Source organism: Leopardus geoffroyi, chromosome B1, assembly GCF_018350155.1.
Source record: "Leopardus geoffroyi isolate Oge1 chromosome B1, O.geoffroyi_Oge1_pat1.0, whole genome shotgun sequence".
NCBI classification, from domain to species: Eukaryota; Metazoa; Chordata; class Mammalia; order Carnivora; family Felidae; genus Leopardus; species Leopardus geoffroyi.
Window position 1 is genome coordinate 147,869,633 of NC_059327.1, and position 18,230 is coordinate 147,887,862.

The window sequence follows — 18,230 nt, forward strand, 5'->3', positions numbered from 1 at the left end:
GAAAATCCTCATGCAGTTGCCTTCATGTGGGAATGACACTCTTTTATTGTAGGACTGTAATGATGATAGTAATAATCAAGCTATCAAAATAATCCATGTAATGTTTTATCCTTTAATTATTTTAAAGGCAAGTATTTTTCTTAGCATTCAAAGGGGTTCTCCATGAAGAAAACAAGGAGAGGTCCTGAGGAGAATCAGAACTAGGCTGAATGCTGTGTGTAAGTATGAGAAGTGACACCTGCTTAAACAGTCACATGGTGATAGCTTTGCACCTGCAGAGGGAGGATGCCTCTCAGAAGCAGGCCACTGAGAAGAAGGAGCAGGTGGACTGCAAAGAAAGATAAAAATCATGCTATTGTTTGTTTGATATAATCACACCCACTATTATTTCTTTCACTTCTCCTTTGTGGAGATAAGGGGAGGAGGGGAGATGCATCTTAGAGACTGAACTGTACATAATTCACAACTCTGAATTATCAGCACAATGCAGAACAAAACAGCGGCTTCACCTTCTGCTAGAAAAGGATGTTTTAATAACCAAATAATGGCAATAATTCTTCAAGTTACTGTGCCATCTTCTGTCATTTAAAGCGAAATTAGGGCGCTTTTTTCTTCATGCTGTTTAACCCTCTGTAATGTTTTGATTCTTCGAGGATTTTTAAATATTTTTTTTTCAGCCAGGGACACTCTTTCAAACACACTCTTCGTCCACCCCTGCAAATTTGATCCTTTTCTTCCCCCCCCCCTCCCCTTCTCCCTCCCTCCCTTTCTCCCTTCCTTCCTTCCCTTCCTCCCTCCCTCCTTTCTTTTGCTGGTAATGTGTGTTATTTGCCTCTGGATTGCTTTTCTGTATTATCAGCTCCAGAATGAGTGATGGTACTTCAAAGGGACATGGTGGTGCCTAATTTTACAATTTAATGACAATTTTTAAAAGTAAAGAGATGGTGGTTAGAGAAAAAGTCCACAACTGATAATAAAAAGGCATGGAAAACTAAAGTGAGAACATAAAATGCTTAATGAATCTTCCTTAAGTCTAGTGAATACCAGAACCTCTTTCTTTGGCCAGTGGCTAAACAAGGCTCCAATATAATATGGGATTCTGTCTCCAACCGCATGGAAAAGATCAGTCAGTTGCCAAGGATCAGATGCTCCTTAGGATGGTTCCTTCTAGTACTAAAGATCCTGAAGACAGTTTTATAGAAAAGCCCAAGTTCTACTGTAGGACTTACTTTCTTACTTACTGGAAACTTTCTAGTGACCCTTAAACCATAACACACATTCTCCTCCGAGACTGTATATATTGCCTAGCCACAAGCTTAATTCCCATTTTATCCAGCATTTATGCATTCTGACTTATTTTTTCAACTTGTCTAATTTCAGACATCTTTGCTCCAGATTAGTTCTTAAAGTCTGAAAACACAGAAATTGCAGTTCTCACTCAAAAACTGGACGGATTTTTGCTAACCATGATATTTTTTTGAGTAACAATCTCCCTTGCAGCAAAACAAATCACCCAGAAAACCATCCCTTCTGTTTGCTTCTGTCTTTGTAGACAGGCTCTTGTTCCCTAGGTACAAAAATCCAAGATCTCTCCAGATAACCATTTTCAGCCTCACTTGCCTGGTCATATGTGAAAAATTCCACATACAGCATTATTTCCCACATTATTTTCTAACCTCTGTGGATGTGGATTTGTAACTTATCTCATGTACAAAGTGAGAGATTTGCAAACGTAATTCCAGGGCCTAGAATAGTGTCTGGCACACTGTAGAAGTTCATGCACCACTGCTGCATAAATGCAGGAACTAATTAATTCTGGCCACCCCATATGAAGACATATTTACACTTCCCCCTTCTCCACGTGTACCTTAAGTGTCTCAGGTTCATGAAAAGTGTGGGACTTCTTTGCAAATGGAGCTAACAAGCTCTCTGAAGAAGAATCAGATACATATACATCAGGAAGATATATGCCTCATTTGACAACTAACCTTTTCTTCCAATACAAATGCTATAGCTTTCCTACTATCTTGCTAAAAAACAACAACAACAGAGATGCCATAGACAAGCCTTTTGGCTATAGATATTCAAAGAAATTTTGTGGTGAGTCTGATATACAAGAATTTTATACTGGTCACTTTCTGTGGGGCCACAATCCATGCTGTCTTCCCCATAATCCCAAATGAGGCACGCTGCAGCCCACTTGGAAAAGTGTAGTCATCCATATAGGTCCAGAGGACATCTAGTTATTGAATTTTCCTGGGAATGACAAACAGAGCCCCTGTATCTCATTTTGAGAAAAACATAATCTTCAGTACACCTAGATCTGTAGGGTAATAAGGCAGTTTAGGCCAGGCTTTTGTTAGAAAATGAAAACAATTACTACTGTTTGGAATGTAGTGATGTGTGCTCAAGGCGTTCAACGTGATGAGTTAACATTCACTACACAGCACTAATCGCAAAAGATACCAATGCACCAGGAGGTTCAGTGACTTGCTGGTGGGTGTATAAATGATACTCAGCACCAATGTGACAGGACCAGTCACTAGCCCATGTGGCTAGTACATGCGGCTGCTGGCTCCTTGCTCCCCACAACCTTTCTTACATATAGTTAAAGGATCTTGACTTCCACCTACAAAATTAGTCCCAACCCAGCAACTAGACTATTTTCCTTCTGACATAGGACATAAACCCTATTTTACGGATGATGAAACCGAGGCCCAGAGAAGCTCAGTGCAATGTCTACTAAGGTCAGAGTTCTAGAAATCTAGTCTCCATACTTCCAGTCCAATATAACCAAGGATAGGAGCAGGGAGCCTCCATTCTAAATATTAGCCTTCCACTAATAAGTGAGGGAAGTGAATGAAGATCTGTACATACACATTTTGATCCCAATAAAAATAATGTGAAAAATTAAAAGCATAAAAGAGAAGACTGAGAAATAAAAACTGGATAGAAACATGCCAAAATGCTAACGATGGCTATGGAGGCACGATGGATGATTTTTTATTTTCTTCTCAATATCTGCCTATGTTTTCCAAACCTGCAACAAACCTTACTAGTTTTATAGTATAAAAAAAGAGAGAAAATAAATGTTATAGAATTCATCTGCATTAATGGACACCCATGGACAGGTTGGTAGAGCTAAAAAGATGATAAAAACTTTAAACAACATACTTACCCACCAACTGTGGGAGAGAAGAAGCCTCCCTGTCAAGCATGATGGATCCTTTCTCCATACATGTCCTCAGCTCAAATAAGCTGTGAAGGGACAATGTGGCCACATGGGGCTTGCTCCATCTTTCCCCACCCTGTTCCACTTTTTCTTCAAATTTAATCCACCTAGGAACATGAGATTAGTGAGCCGCAATTAAAAGTATTCTAACCTTCTCTGGAAATAGCTACATCAACCCCTCCATCTCCACCCCCACCAGCACTTCCAAAATGTCTCCTTTGATGGAGTCTTAAAAGCTTATTATATCGTTAATTGCATTACCTTTATGAATACACCAAACAGAGTCATTAGACTGCTCCTTCACATGGCGTTAGAGGGAAAGAAAATAAACCAAAGGGATCTAAGAGCATCCTTGGTTTCCCACCTGTCTATACATAACCATGAAATCCTTAAGAATGATTATTTTACTAGATTTTTAAAATAACATAGGAAAATGTGCATTTCAAAATTCTCCATGAAAGCCTACACTATGTAAAAATAACCACCGTTGTGAGAATTCTGTTGTGACTTCACAAGGCAAGTTTCTATAAGGTGAAATATCAATTATGAACCAGTATTTATCTTAATTATTTGAAAAATATGGTGTATGAAGTGGTCAGATGAATATAAAATTCCCCTTTAATACTCAAAGAGGGCCAGCATGTGTTGCTATGTCTTACTTTGTATTTCTCTGCTGACACATGTTCCCTTCTCATTGAGATTCTAATGGAAGCTTTTCTCTTCAAGTCTGGCTCCACATGTTTAAAAATACACAAGTTCAGTGAACACATCTATTCTGATAATAATAGATCTCCTATAAACCTTAGCAATGGAACAAACAACCCACTGTCTTTCTAAGACTCCTAGATATTTTGATAACTTAGCAATATACAAGCAACTTTTTAAAAGTTTAATGGAAATGAAAGCAAAACACATTTGACCGTCTGTATATCCCACATATTACACATACAGACTTTTTCTACACTGGTAAAGGAGAACATGAAAGCATCGTCAGTTTGCTATTCATTATGACCCAAAGGAAAATGCTTCTTTCTCTCAATTCAAACCTTCTGAAAGATATTGAAAATGATAAAGAGGGGGTTAAAAAAAAAACTGTTTTTCTACATTCTTCACCCAAAGGTTTAATGATTGAAAAATGTTTTCCTAGAAAAAAACTAAACGCTCACCTAGCACACTAAAGATGAGAACAAAGGGCAGAGATCAGAGGAAGCTCTACATAAGGTATTATTTATAGACTGCTCACCACCCCCCAGAGGAGGAAAAAAAAACACATTAGTAGAACCAGGAGTGAAAACAGATCAAGAGATCAACCACAGAGTCAGAAAAAAATTTAGAATTTTAATCAAGCCCAATACTCACATGATTCACAAGTATTTAGCCATATCCAAAGACTCTCTGTCTCTACTCCTCTCAGAAAGTCCCTCCTAGCCAGAGAACTCCCACATGTCAATGGTAACCTTATCTCCAACCTCACCCTCAACTCCAAGACCCTCTCCCTTTCCTCTGTATCCCCCATAAATGTAAACAGTGGAGATTTTTACATATTTTCCTCACAAGTTAAAAAGCCCACATCACCACCAAAGTTCTAAAACTTCAGAACTGGGCCTTGTTTCTTTCCATAAAAGTAGTTGTGAAACATTCCAAGACAGAATACAAGAACCTTTAATATTCATGTGTATGTGTTGTGTGTGTGTGTAATTAACTTAGTAGTTCTTCCCTTAAGTTGCTATTAGTACTACAGAAATAGAAAGAATGAAAGAAAAATGACAATTTTACATCACACTCTTATAGAATCCTATGGATTTGCCTAAAAGATAAAAGGTAATTGGGTTATTTCAAAAGTAATCATTTTACAGAGTATATTACATTGGTTAACTTTAGGTATATTATCTTTTCAGGCTTGCTCACACAATCTTTAACTATGTTTGTTGATACGTGTTATATAAATCATACTTACATTTTTAAAATAATTTTGAAAAGGGGATGGAGGGTTGGGTTAAACAGGTGATGGGGATTAAGGAATGCACCTGTCATGATGAGCACAGGGTGATGTATGGAGGTGCTGAATCACTATATTGTACACCTGAAACTAATATAACACTGTATGCTAACTAACTGAAATTAAAATAAAAACTTAAAATAATTTTGAAGAGTATTTTTACTGAAGTATAATTGGCATAAAATACCCTAATAATTTCAGGTGTATATTATAGTGAATCATATTTACATTTGATGTTATGATTTATTACCCAAGCTAAGGCTCTAATATATTAAAAGACTCCATAGTATATAAAACCGTGTCAGAATTACATATAAGGATGTTATCTATAGGAGTGATTCCTTGTTTTTATTCCTAAGAGAATTCTTAGTAGCTGAGGGAGAGAATCTTTGGTCATGGGATGTAAACCCAAGATAAATAACAAAAGCCAGCTAGAAACTCAGTAAAGGGGACTCAGTAAAGGGGAGTGTTTTAGACAGCCCTCAATTCCCTCTTATTTTTATTGAATGAGTCCCTCTTCCTATCAGTTGCCATAGATCTGTATTGCCAAATACATACAATGTGACAGTGGCTCTTTTCTGCCATCATTCTCAACTGTCCAGACTATGTAAGTTTATTTTTTTATATGCACTCCTGTGTTAACTGCAGCATTATTTATAGTAACCAAGATATAGAAATTGGGATACATGATACAAGGTACAAATATATATATAATAGTGATATATGATTCTGTACATATGAAACTGTGGTAATATCATATATACATGATATAAATATAATATATAATATATAATGGAATATTATTCATCCATAAAAATAATGAAATCTTGCCATTTGAGACAACATGGATGGACCTCAATAGCACTTTGCTAAGTGAAGTAAGTCAGACAGAGATAGACAAATACCATACGATATCTCTTATATCATATGGCATATCTTACCATATGGTATCATATGGTATGATATCTCTTATATGTAGAATCACAAATATATAAATATAAATAAATATAAATATAAATATAAATATAAATATATAACCAAGCTCATAAATACAGACAATAGATTGGGAGTTGTCAGAGGTGGGAAGTGAAGGATAGGAGAAATGGATGATATAAACTTAATAAAAATTTTTTTTTAAAACAAAAAAAAAAAAAAGGATCAAAACCCGTGCACTCTTTTGTGACCAATCTTTTATTTCACTCCTCTCCACAGTTTGTATTGTAGGTCACCTGATTAGACTTAAATATGACTTTAAACAAGTTTTAAAAGTACATTTAGGGGCGCCTGGGTGGCGCAGTCGGTTAGGCGTCCGACTTCAGCCAGGTCACGATCTCGCGGTCTGTGAGTTCGAGCCCCGCGTCGGGCTCTGGGCTGATGGCTCAGAGCCTGGAGCCTGTTTCCGATTCTGTGTCTCCCTCTCTCTCTGCCCCTCCCCCGTTCATGCTCTGTCTCTCTCTGTCCCAAAAATAAACGTTGAAAAAAAAAATTAAAAAAAAAAAAAAAAAAAAAAGTACATTTAGAATCATAAATCCCAACCAGCTGGGATTTATGGAATAGCATTAGTCACCCTCCCGGAATACACCAGCCCTTTAGGTCAAGATTTAATCACAAATGAATGAAAATGTAAAATCTCAAAACTAGCCAGTTCCCTAGAATCTATGTTCCTAAGGGATAAGTATGATCTCATAGTTCAGTTTAGCTTCTACTCCACTTTGAGTTCAGTAAATATTAAATGCTGTGATGATGTCATATCATAGCATAGCTAAGGACATAAGGAAAACTCTAGGATAATGACTATTAAATTCCTTCAAAATCTATTGTTCTGATTGTTCAAGGAATCGAGTATATTTCCAACATATGCCTTCAGACATAAAGTAATAGTTCGCCCATTTAAACAGATTGTTCGCATATAGTTTCATTCCAGAAACTACACATGCTATGTCTATCCTCTTCACATTATCAAGGACAAATTTGAAAAAAAAAAAAAAAACTGAAAACTACTCAATTCAAATCAGAACCCATTAAAGAAAAGGCTAAGGCAAAGGTGCCAAAGTTCAGCCTATCCGAATGCCAATGAATTTGTTAAGGTGTCCCAGAACCATGTAATTACATTTTTTTTTTTAAAAAACAGACATTTTTATTATAAAATGTACTATAAGCTACTATCCACCCTTCATAGTAACTGTGCATAACAATATATTTGCAATAAAGTTTTCTACTTTTCCTTTTGTCTTGGTACTTGACATGTTATAGGAAAATTTATTTCAGAAGTTAGATCTTTAAATGCTTGCAATTACAAAACTGTTGTAACCTTGCAGGAAGAGTTTCTTAGGTAAAGTTTATTTATTCCAAGGTTAGAAGAGAAAGAAGATGAAGAAGATGAAGAAGAAGGAGGAGGAGAAAGTACACTCAGTTGAATGTACTTTGAGTGACTGCCAACCAAACAGTATCTCTCTCGTTTATTGAAGAAAAGAGAAGGCCCACTGGGAATCACTGAATTTTGCAACTTTCCAATCATATGATTAAATGTAATTAAGAAAAGACAAGACCTCTAACTTACATGCATGCCAATTTAACAGTGGAAAATAGATGTGACCTTTGTCCTAGAATATAATCCAACTATATAAGACTATTAAAATAATAAATTTCTTGCTAACTAATAAGTGCCTCATTACACCAAAGAAGCCAAGGCTAGTGTGTATCTGGGATAAATTATGTTTTTAAGGAGACCTCTTAAATTTCTAGATCAACTGTTAAAGTTACTGCAAAACAGTGTATGTAACTACAATTACATAGATGATTAGATTCCTTTTCCTTCAGCCTTCTTGTTACAGAAGAAATAAACTTGTTCTGAAATGGAATGTTCCAAAGTAATCCAGTAGAGAAAAGACAGAGAAGTCAGTATATACCGGGAAGAGAGCAGTCTCTCTCCACACCTGCATGGTAAGTGCACATATCTATGCTTGATGGCCATGCCCTATAATCAGGTTTTCCAAAGATAGACTGGGTCAGTATGCCAAGTAGAAACACAAATGGGTGTTCATTTGTGCTGTCCCACTGGAAGTAAAACATCAATACCCTTTTCCTCTGTTGGCTGGCTTTCTTGTTGAAACTTGTGATGGCTTTCCTTTTTACCCAGGTTTGGCAGCAAAAACTGAATCACACTGGGAGACTGGTCTTTAAGATATATTCTCATAACAGTGAAGTCCAACATTACCCATATGAATATTCCCTGAAGGAAAACTGAAAGCCAATAACCATTTTTGCAGAGACGTCATTGTCTCAAAGAAATAAAGAATGTGAGGGGTGCCTGGGTGGCTCAGTTGGTTAAGCATCCAGCTTTGGCTCAGGTCATGATCTCACATTTGTGAGTTCAAACCCTATGCTGGGCTCTCTGCTGTTAGTGCAGAGCTTGCTTTAGATCCTCTGTCTCCCTCTCTCTCTGATCCTTCCCCTCCCGCTCCCCCTCGAAAACATGTTCTCTCTCTCTCTCTCTCTCTCTCTCAAAACTAAACATTTAAAAGAAAGAAAGAACTTGGAGTGGTAGGAGATAGCAGTAGCCCTTCTTCCTGGCTTTGGGCCAACACCAAAGCTAGACCATGGCTTATTCTTTTGCCAGTTTGTATCATGAACCTATTAGCTAATGCCTAGCCACCTTGAAAGTCTTAATAATGAGCATAGGCTTCTTCACTAATACCAAATAATCCATTCTAATTACTGCCATATTACTAAAGGTCAGTACTCGAATGACCTAACACTCAGGAATACACAAATACCCTTCAAAAAAGAGTATTCTCTGCATTCCACTGGTCATATACAATTTCTCAGGTCTAATCATTCTATCCTTTGCACAGTCTTCATTTGTGCTCTATGTCAGAAGAACCAGTAAAAATTCAAAGTTTTAATTTTTAGGAAAGGGAAAAGTAGGGGAAAGATGTTAAAAAAAAAAAAAAAAAAAGAGGGTGGAAGAGTTGGCTGTGCTTCAAACTTCATATAAAGAAAGACTTCCCTTGTGGCTACTGTGCCTTCCAGAAGTTAAATTGGGATAATTTTCCTACTACTGAAACCATTCTCTTTATTTTCTGAGACACAGAGCTTAACCTGAACTTCCTAATACTGAATATGCTGTAGTGCTAGGAATCCATATAGGATATTTTTGGTCAAATCCAATCATTAGCCAACTAAAAAGTATAGAGCATTACAAAGGATAGTATTGTGTTTTCTGAGTGTATGGGCTCACAGTAGAAACTGCATTAAGCTAGAGAAGTCTAGTGGGTTAGTTCTCTATGGAATAAAATAAGTCTATGAATTGGGGTCTCCACAGAAGGCAAAGATCTCAATTTTATAAGTCATCCAGAAAAATATTCATACAACATTTTCATATATAAAATGAATCCCTTCTAAATACTAAACTTTTATTAGTCTGAGACATTTGAGAGCTTTTAATGGAGGAAAATCTCCTATCACATCTGGAAACTGGACATCATAAATGGTGGTCAGAAATTACTGCAAAAACATTCTGAAGCAGAGAATGTTCCAAGAACTAAAGATTACTAAAAATCTGAATCATTTCTGGAGGTACAATCACCTTCCAGCCTCCCAACAGGATCTGGGTGGAGCGGACTACTAAGAATCAAGGTACTATTTCTCCATTCCTTCATTCTGTTAGAACATATTTCTTGACTATGGATAGTATCCCAGGTAGTTGTAGACTAGAAATATAGTGGTGAACAACAAAAAAAAATTCCTGCCCTCGTGGAACTTTAATTTTATTGGGAAGAGAAAATAATAAGATATGCAATATGCTAAATGGTGGTAAGTGCCAAGGACAAAATAACAGGGGATGGAGGTTATGGAGTGTTGGGGGAAGGTTTCAACTTTAGATGGGGTAGCCACTGAGAAGATAATATTTGAATAAATACCTGAAGGAGGTGAGGAAATGAGCCATGTAGATAACTGGGGTTGCAGCAAGGTGAGCACTTCAGACAGAGAGAACAGCAAGTGTGATGTCCCTGACACAGGAACATGACTGGACAGTGAGTGAACAGGGGAGAGAAGCAGGAGATGAGGTCAAAGATATCATTGTGGATTGTTCATGAGGGAGATAAGGGCAGGTGCAAAGAGATGGACTAATTAGGAAGCATGTGCAGTAATCTAGATGAGAAATGATGGTGGCTGGGACCTGGGTTGTGGCAGTGCTGAATGTGAGATGTGGTGAGATTCTGAGTATCTCGATATCTTTGAGGGTAAAATTAATAGGAGTTGCCAACGGATCAAGTAAGGGGTGTACAGAAAGAAGACAAGGAAGACTCCAATGTTTCTGGCCTGAGTAACTAGAAGAATGGAGTTGTTCACTGCGGTGCAAAACTCTGTAGGAGAAGCAGATCTGAGGCAGGAAGATTAACAGCTCAATATTAGACATGTTATTTTGAGAAGGGGATTAGCCATCCAATTATTTGTTTTCAGTCATATAAGGAAAGAATCTGGGCTAGAGAACTTAAGGCAGATGGCATCAGCATATTGATGAATTAGTTTGAAACTTCAAACATAGGTCCTCTTCTGAGTTTTATCATTGGTGTGCTAGGTACCTTGGGACTGTCATTCAGCTGTTCATCAGTCAGAAAGAGATGACATCACAGAACTCCAACTTTGGTCAAGTAATATTTCTAAGAAAGTATTATATTTAGAACATTTGTTTCTAAAGGCAATCAGTTCTCAACTAATCACACTTAAAAAAATATGACTGAGCACCTATTATGGTACCAGGCACAGTGAGGCACTGGGAATACAGTAGTGAAAGATAGACATGGTGGTCCCTGCTTTCAGATGAATTGGTGTAATGAAGAAGACAAAATGTAAACAATAATATCATATCTACATTTAATTAACCAATAGTGAGGCGTCTGGGTGGCTCAGTCAGGTAAGCATCTGACTCTTGATTTCAGTTCAGGTTATGATCTCACAGTTCATGAGATCCAGCCAAACGTCTGGCTCTGTGCTGACAGTGCAGAACCTGCTTGGAATCCTCTCTCTCTGCCACTCCACTGCTCATGCATGCGTTTTCTCTCTTTCACTCTCTGTCTCTCTGTCTCTTTGTCTCTCTGTCTCTCTCTCTCCCTCAAAATAAATAAATAAGCATTTTTAAAAAATTAACCAATATTAATTGTGGCAAGTCCTATACAGAAGTTATAGAGTATAGGGGCACCTGGGTGGCTCAGTCAGTTAAGCATCTGACTTCGGCTCAGGTCATGATTTCACAGCTTGTTGGTTAGAGCCCCACGTTGGGCTCTGTGCTGACAGCTCAGAGCCTGGAGCCTGCTTCGGATTCTGTGTCTCCCTCGCTCTCTCTGCCCCTCCTCCATTCGTGCTCTGTGTGTGTGTCTCTCAAAACTAAACATTAAAAACAATGTAAAGAAGTTATAGAGTGTAGACTAGTGTGAGTCTATTTCTTCCTGGAAAGCACCCCCCTCCCACCAACAACACATGGTGTACTCCCACCACACATTCTCTCCAGCAGTACAGTCTCTCAGGGACTGATGACATCACCAAAAATGACACCTGTGTTCTCAAGGAAATAAGTCCTTAAAGATGGTAAAGTATTCAAAATTATCTGAATCTTTAAGAATCTTAAACGAAAGTACAATGTCCATTTCACTCAACGTTGAATTACCTACAGAGTGAACTGTTACCTCCTCCTTTCTGAGACCAGAGGTCATATAAAATAGAGCCTGTCTTTGACTGAAAGAAAAAGCAGAAAGCTACACCTGAAGTCTACTCTCTGATAGGTACTCACACAGGAATTTCAAGATGAGAATAAGAATAAAAGTAGCTCTTCTGGTCACAACTGACTATACCAGTATACACACAGGGATGGAATTGTAGAGCTATGAGATATGCATGAAGTTAGAGAGGTACAATGCAGTATCACCCTCAGTTGATAGAACAGAGCACTCAAGCTCGGGAAGACTCCATGAGTACATGACTGGCCCAAAGCTAAGTAGCCCATTAGCACCAAAGCTAAGACTAGACCAAAATCTCCCCAACACTTAATTCAGGCTGCACCAGTACAATTCTTACTATGGTTTTTTTTCTCCTAGAAAGAAGGAAAAGAAAAAATTAAATGGAGATACTAGTAAAAGGTTCCAATTTGAAGGCCTTCTTTTGGAGGATGTTTTATGAACCCAAGGTGTACTTTATGTAGGACTTTTAATACCCAGGTTATAGGTACTGAGAGAAAGGAATGAGAGAGAGTTACTGTATCATGGAAAGAGGTCCTGAAAAACCAAGAATGAAGAGCTTCAACAGGGAGCGTAAGAGGTGGAGAAGTAGAAATGTGCTACAGGCAGCTTTTTAATAAGGAGAAAATATTAACAGAAGAGTTCAAACAAGCACACTTGCTTTAAGTATCTGTATGTTAGAAAGACAGTTATCCAGCAAGTGGAAAATAACATATTTAAGATGAGGTCTCTTTCCTTAATGCTACTAGGAGGGCCAGAAGCAAAATGTAATGATTTTTTTTTTCTAAGCACAGTTTAAATTACGGAAGATAAGAGATTATCAATGGATTCTACTCTACTTTTTTTTTCTACTGAATTTTGTTTAAAGCAGATTGTTTCCACATGGATAAACTACCTAGAAATTCTTGGTGAGAAATAAAAGCTTCTCTACCATTATCAAATGAATTAATTTATAAAGCTTTTCTACTATTAAAAATCCTAAATGGCTGAAGACATTCAAAAGTACTTTACAACAGGGGCGCCTGGATGGCTCAGTCGGTTAAGCGTCCGACTTTGGCTCAGGTCATGATCTCACAGTTTGTGAGTTCAAGCCCTGCATTGGGCTCTGTGCTGACAGCTCAGAGCCCAGAGCCTGCTTTGGATTCGGTGTCTCCTCTCTCTACCCAACTTGTGCTCTGTCTCTCTATGTTTCTCAAAAAATAAATGTAAAAAATTAAAAAAAAAGTACTTTACAACAGAAATAATAATCCATAAACCTACAGAGCACAAGTCTCAGTAACTAAACAAAAATTACCAAAAAAAATCCAATGAACTTGATGAACACTTGATTACAAATGATATGATGCATGAAGCTTTTAAGACATGCCCCAGAAATAAGGTGCCTGGCTGGCTCAGTAAGAAGAGCATGGGACTCTAGATCTTGAGGTCATGAGTTCTAGCCCCATATTGGGTGCAGACCCCAGAAAATAAATGTTCTTCCTTTAACTCCCAAAAGAAACTCATCCAGTAAAGGAAAGACTATTGGGTTAGTGGTTCTTTATATCTCATCAACTTTTACTGATCATAGATGATAAAAAATATATTTCTTTCTGATTCTAGAATGACCTAACAAGAACCAGAACAGCAGACATAAATCTCTTTTCCATCTACATCTGTAGAAGACTTGCACTTATTTTGCTTTTTTTTAAACCCAAAGCCATGATAATGATTTGACTTGCCTCACTTCTGATTATACTGAACACACTTGAGACTCTTCAGTAAGATACAGTGACCTATGTGTGAGCTTCTTTTGCTCACTTCTTTTTTCCCAGTACTTCATGAGTGCCTGACATATACTATGCATTCAAAAAAACACGGGCTGAAGTTAACTGATTTGAATTAAATTACAGACTATAAAAGGCATGTCTTAACAATATTTTTCTTGTGAAAGTGAAATATATTGAATCTCCATGTGACTATGACAGTGAGAGACCAATAACTGCATTATATCTAAGTTTTTATATTATATAATTGCTGTATATCCTAGAATTACAGTGTGGAGTATATAATGGAGTCTACATCCAGAAAGAAAGTAAAGCTCTATTATCATGAGACAAATGAAGCCTTAGATGTATCGGTAGTCCTTAACAATTTACAAAGTATTTCCATATGTATACACGCATATAGACATGTATATAAATATCCATGCTATAATTAGACAAATATTAAGTAGTATTACACTTACATATATTATCTATCTTATATTGCCTTCATATATATTATATGTAGTAGATCATTTTATTGATGATGAAATCAAAGTTCTGAGAAACTGAGTACTGGGCAGCTAACAGGTGAGAAATCTGAAATTCAACTCAGGTCTCTAAACTTCCAATTCGAGTGAACGTTCTACTTGGCTTTTTGTTGGATACTTAAAAGATAATATATTTTCACTTGGAATAATGGCAAGTTTGTGTATAAACAGTCATTGTCTTTGCAACTCCCTCCTAACTGGGAATGGACAAAAAAATCAGACGTGATTTCACAAGATACCCTAGCATGTGGAGACTGTGGACACATATCTCTAGCCTATCATGTTAGGGTGCTTGAGTTTATCTAAGACATTTTACTATTAAACAGCATACGAATAGAGGTTTACTTCTAATTCCTTATAAAGGTTAAAACTGTAACAACACGAATCAATGAAACAATGTTCCAGCAGTGAAATAAAGGGTGTCCTGCATCCACATCAATACAAAAGAGAATTAAAAGAATCCTTTCATTCCTTAACCCAGCCAACATGATGCTCATCAGTTATTCAAAGTGTGAAGGAGAGAGAAAGATGCTCACGGACAACAATCTTGCCCTGCATTTGATTCCCCAGGTCAGCAGTGCACAGCGAGCCATGCCTCACCTCGCTGTCTCCTTCCACTCCATCTCCTGCCCATCCACAGCCAGCAGCTCATCCAGTTCAGTGAAGAGTTGAGGGGGTGCGGGGCTGTCATCCTCCTCACCCAAGATGAATCGGATACGTTCTGCAGCAGGAGAGACTGCGGAAGTGAAAATACTGCGGTTAAACACTGGCTGGACAACCCTGAGGAAAGTGTAGCTTCGAGCTCTTCCTCTGTCCCCAAGGCTATTGGGCTTCCCAGCCATGTTTTCCGTGGACATCCTCCTTGCTGGGCCTCTCTTATCCCCAACCTAAAGACAGAAAGAACTCAAAGCCCTTCTCTGTTCCTTCAGCCCTAAGCTGTATCTCAGCTCGCCACCGCTCTCCAGGACAGGGCTCCGGTTCTGTGTGGAGTGTCACAAAGAACCTTTAGCCCTCAGATGAGCTGAGGTCCAACCACATGACCTTCCCTCCTTCCCCACTTATGACCCATCCAAAATTAGTAGACAGAAACCAGCCTGAGCCAATCACTTCTTCTACAGCAATGGGAGGGGGAAACAGAGCACTCCAATCCTGAGTTACCCCAGGCCCTTGCCTCCCACCCACCCTCCCTCTGTCCAATGCCTAAAGCTCATGCCCTCACAGGATCCTCGCTGCCTGTAACTTGCTAAGTGCAAAGTTGATGAGGGAATATTTAACAAGATGGGGCCTCTTCTTTACATAATGGCAGTACCCAAAAATGTTTAGTCACACTTCAATACACTTGAAAAACAAGCCCAAGTAAACTATTGTACACCTGAGGAAAAAAACTTTTCTGACACACTCAAGCACATAATTAAATGTCCTACTAGCTCCTTTTGACCCTATCTCCTGAAAATCTTGTAACAAAAAATTAACTAGAACTTCCCTCAGGTTGTGGTTAATTTTCCCTTTTTTTTTTTTTTAAAGGAAAACATCTGAAAACTGATGGCCATACTACAAAACTAAGGCACAGAGATACTCTTTAAAATCCTTGGGTAAAGCCAAGAATGGTATATCCATGTGAATGTAGTCCAGGTACACAGATACATGTGTGTGTATGCACACACACACACACACACACACACACACACACACACACACGATTGCAGAAACATATGTACTCAATAAAAAAAGAAAATTCTTACCATCTGAAAACTACTATAATAGGACAGGATGCAATGCCACAGCTCAAAAAATACTACAAATAAACTCATGGAAAATATTCAACCTAACTAGTCATTAAAACTAATTATTAAAGTAATGAGGTGTCTGGGTGGCTCAGTCAGTTAAGCATCCAATTCTTGATTTTGGTTCAGGTCATGATTTCACAGTCATGATCAAGCCCCACATCGGGCTCCACGCTGTCAGTACAGAGCCTGCTTGGGATTCTCTCTCTCTCCCTCTCTGCCCTTCCCCTGCATGCTCTCTCTCTCAAAATAGAATAGAATAGAATAGAATAGAATAGAATAGAATAGAATAGAATAGAATAGAATAGAATAGAATACATGTTTTACCTATGAAAATGGCAAATATTTTCAAAAATGATCATCCCAATGTTGCCAGAGATTTAGAACATGTACACCAGCACCTCTCAGTTTATGTCACTGGTAGAAGCCTAAATGGGAATATCTCTCTGAAGGGAAATTTAAAAGGATATGAAAATGTTTTAAAAGTATATATATCTTGTGAGCCAGTAATGCTACCACTAAAAAGACATTCATTCCGAGTAATAGTTGTTATCTCAAAGACTGAGGTATCCAATGCAACACTGTTGATAACTGTGAAAAATAAAAGCCTAAATGTCCAAAAAGGATTGGTTAAATAAACTGTATTATAACTATCCAATAAATTACCATGTAGTTATAAAACATGAAGTCAAGATGATTTTTTGACATATATACAAGATTAAATGAAAAATAACATTGCAAAGTCATGCAAATAAAGTGATCCCACTTTAGTAAAGAAAAAAATACACACATATCCACAAAATAAAGCCTGGAATTGAGAGAGCCCTCACTCTGCATGGTTCCAGTGTGTGTGAATTGCAGGCACCACCATTTAGTTAAAGAACACCAGTCCCCCAATAATACAGTTCAAATTTTAGTTATCATAGTGTATTAACTGTGAGTAATTGCACAAAGGACGAATTTCACTGCTAGTTCTTCAGTCCATAAGTTACTATGTAAATAACATATATACATCATGATCAGTGACCAATCATAATGCTTTTTGCAAAGTCTGTCAGTGATTGGTCACTGGCCATCTGGTACCCAGTTCATATACAGGCAGCAAAGTGTGTATCTGTGTTGCCTTCCTATCTTTCAATGATAAATTCATATAATATAAGTAACCAAAAGAGGGAAGTAGCCAAAAGAGATGAAAGTCGAGTACAGACAAAAAGTGATATGGTAGAAATGAAATCTGTGTCAAATGTAAAAGGGGTTACAGAAGACAGAACGCTGCTCATGGGGAGGTTGACAATGCTGCCAATCGCCATGTGAGAGAATCTAGACACACAGTCAAAAGGCGCACAGCGCAGCACACAAACTTCACAATGTAAATAACGAAAGTGGCTGAACCAAAACAATAAAGATGTCCCAGAGGAAGTGATGCTAGCAAAACAGAAAACAAACAAAAAACTCACACACATAAAAAAAAAAAAACTCACATTAAAGGAACTCTCAGAGACATTTCTTGACATGGAAAGCAAAAAGGAGAAAATGTTGGAAGCGGATCCAAACTTAGAGAGGAGTATGCAATTCGGTTGGGAACAGAAAAGATGCTTGCTTCATATCATAAATTGTACAATGGGACGAAGGCACGGCTATTCAAACTACTTCTGAGAAGATTTTAAGAAGAAACAAAACACTTTAATCTCAATGCTTCTGATGATTTAGAGTGTGTTAAATATTAGTTTTACTATTTTTTTCATTTTCCTATATCTTTATAACAAACAGCAAGAGAGATTTCAATGACACGGCAAAATTTTTTAAAGGTCAAAGAAAAATAGTAGCTTTTCTCATTGATTATTAGGATTGTTTTGCATTAACTTCAGCTTGAATAGTCATATTTATGGCCTCGCACTACCACGCAAAGCAAGGACGGCCTATATATACAACTTTTAAATGTTATACAGTTTATTTCTAGGGCTTCTATTTTCTTCCTTTCACTTTTCTATCTGTTCTGCAGTGTGCACAATTCATTCATGCATTCATTCAGCAGTATTTATGGAGTACTGTCTTTGCTCTAAATAGGCTTAGTTTCAGGCTCTGAAGATAAAGGAAAAAACTTGACAAGATCCTTGTTCTTATCAAGTTTACATCTCTAGAAAGGGATGCAAACATTAACTAATTAATTGTTCAGTGAATAATTAAT

The 18,230-nt window shown here is 37.6% G+C and overlaps 1 protein-coding gene across 8 annotated transcripts in view; it reads right to left on the reverse strand.

Moving 5' to 3' along the window:
• SLC4A4 (solute carrier family 4 member 4) overlaps window positions 1–18,230 on the reverse strand; it is a 345,028-nt gene that overhangs the window by 191,040 nt on the left and 135,758 nt on the right. For all 8 annotated transcript variants that reach the window (XM_045473804.1, XM_045473800.1, XM_045473803.1 and 5 more), the window contains exons 4-5: window positions 14,859–14,994; window positions 3,179–3,339 (exon numbers count right to left, since the gene is read on the reverse strand). In XM_045473804.1, coding sequence (XP_045329760.1) covers window positions 3,179–3,339; window positions 14,859–14,994 — 297 coding nt within the window. The remainder of the gene's footprint in view (window positions 1–3,178; window positions 3,340–14,858; window positions 14,995–18,230) is intronic.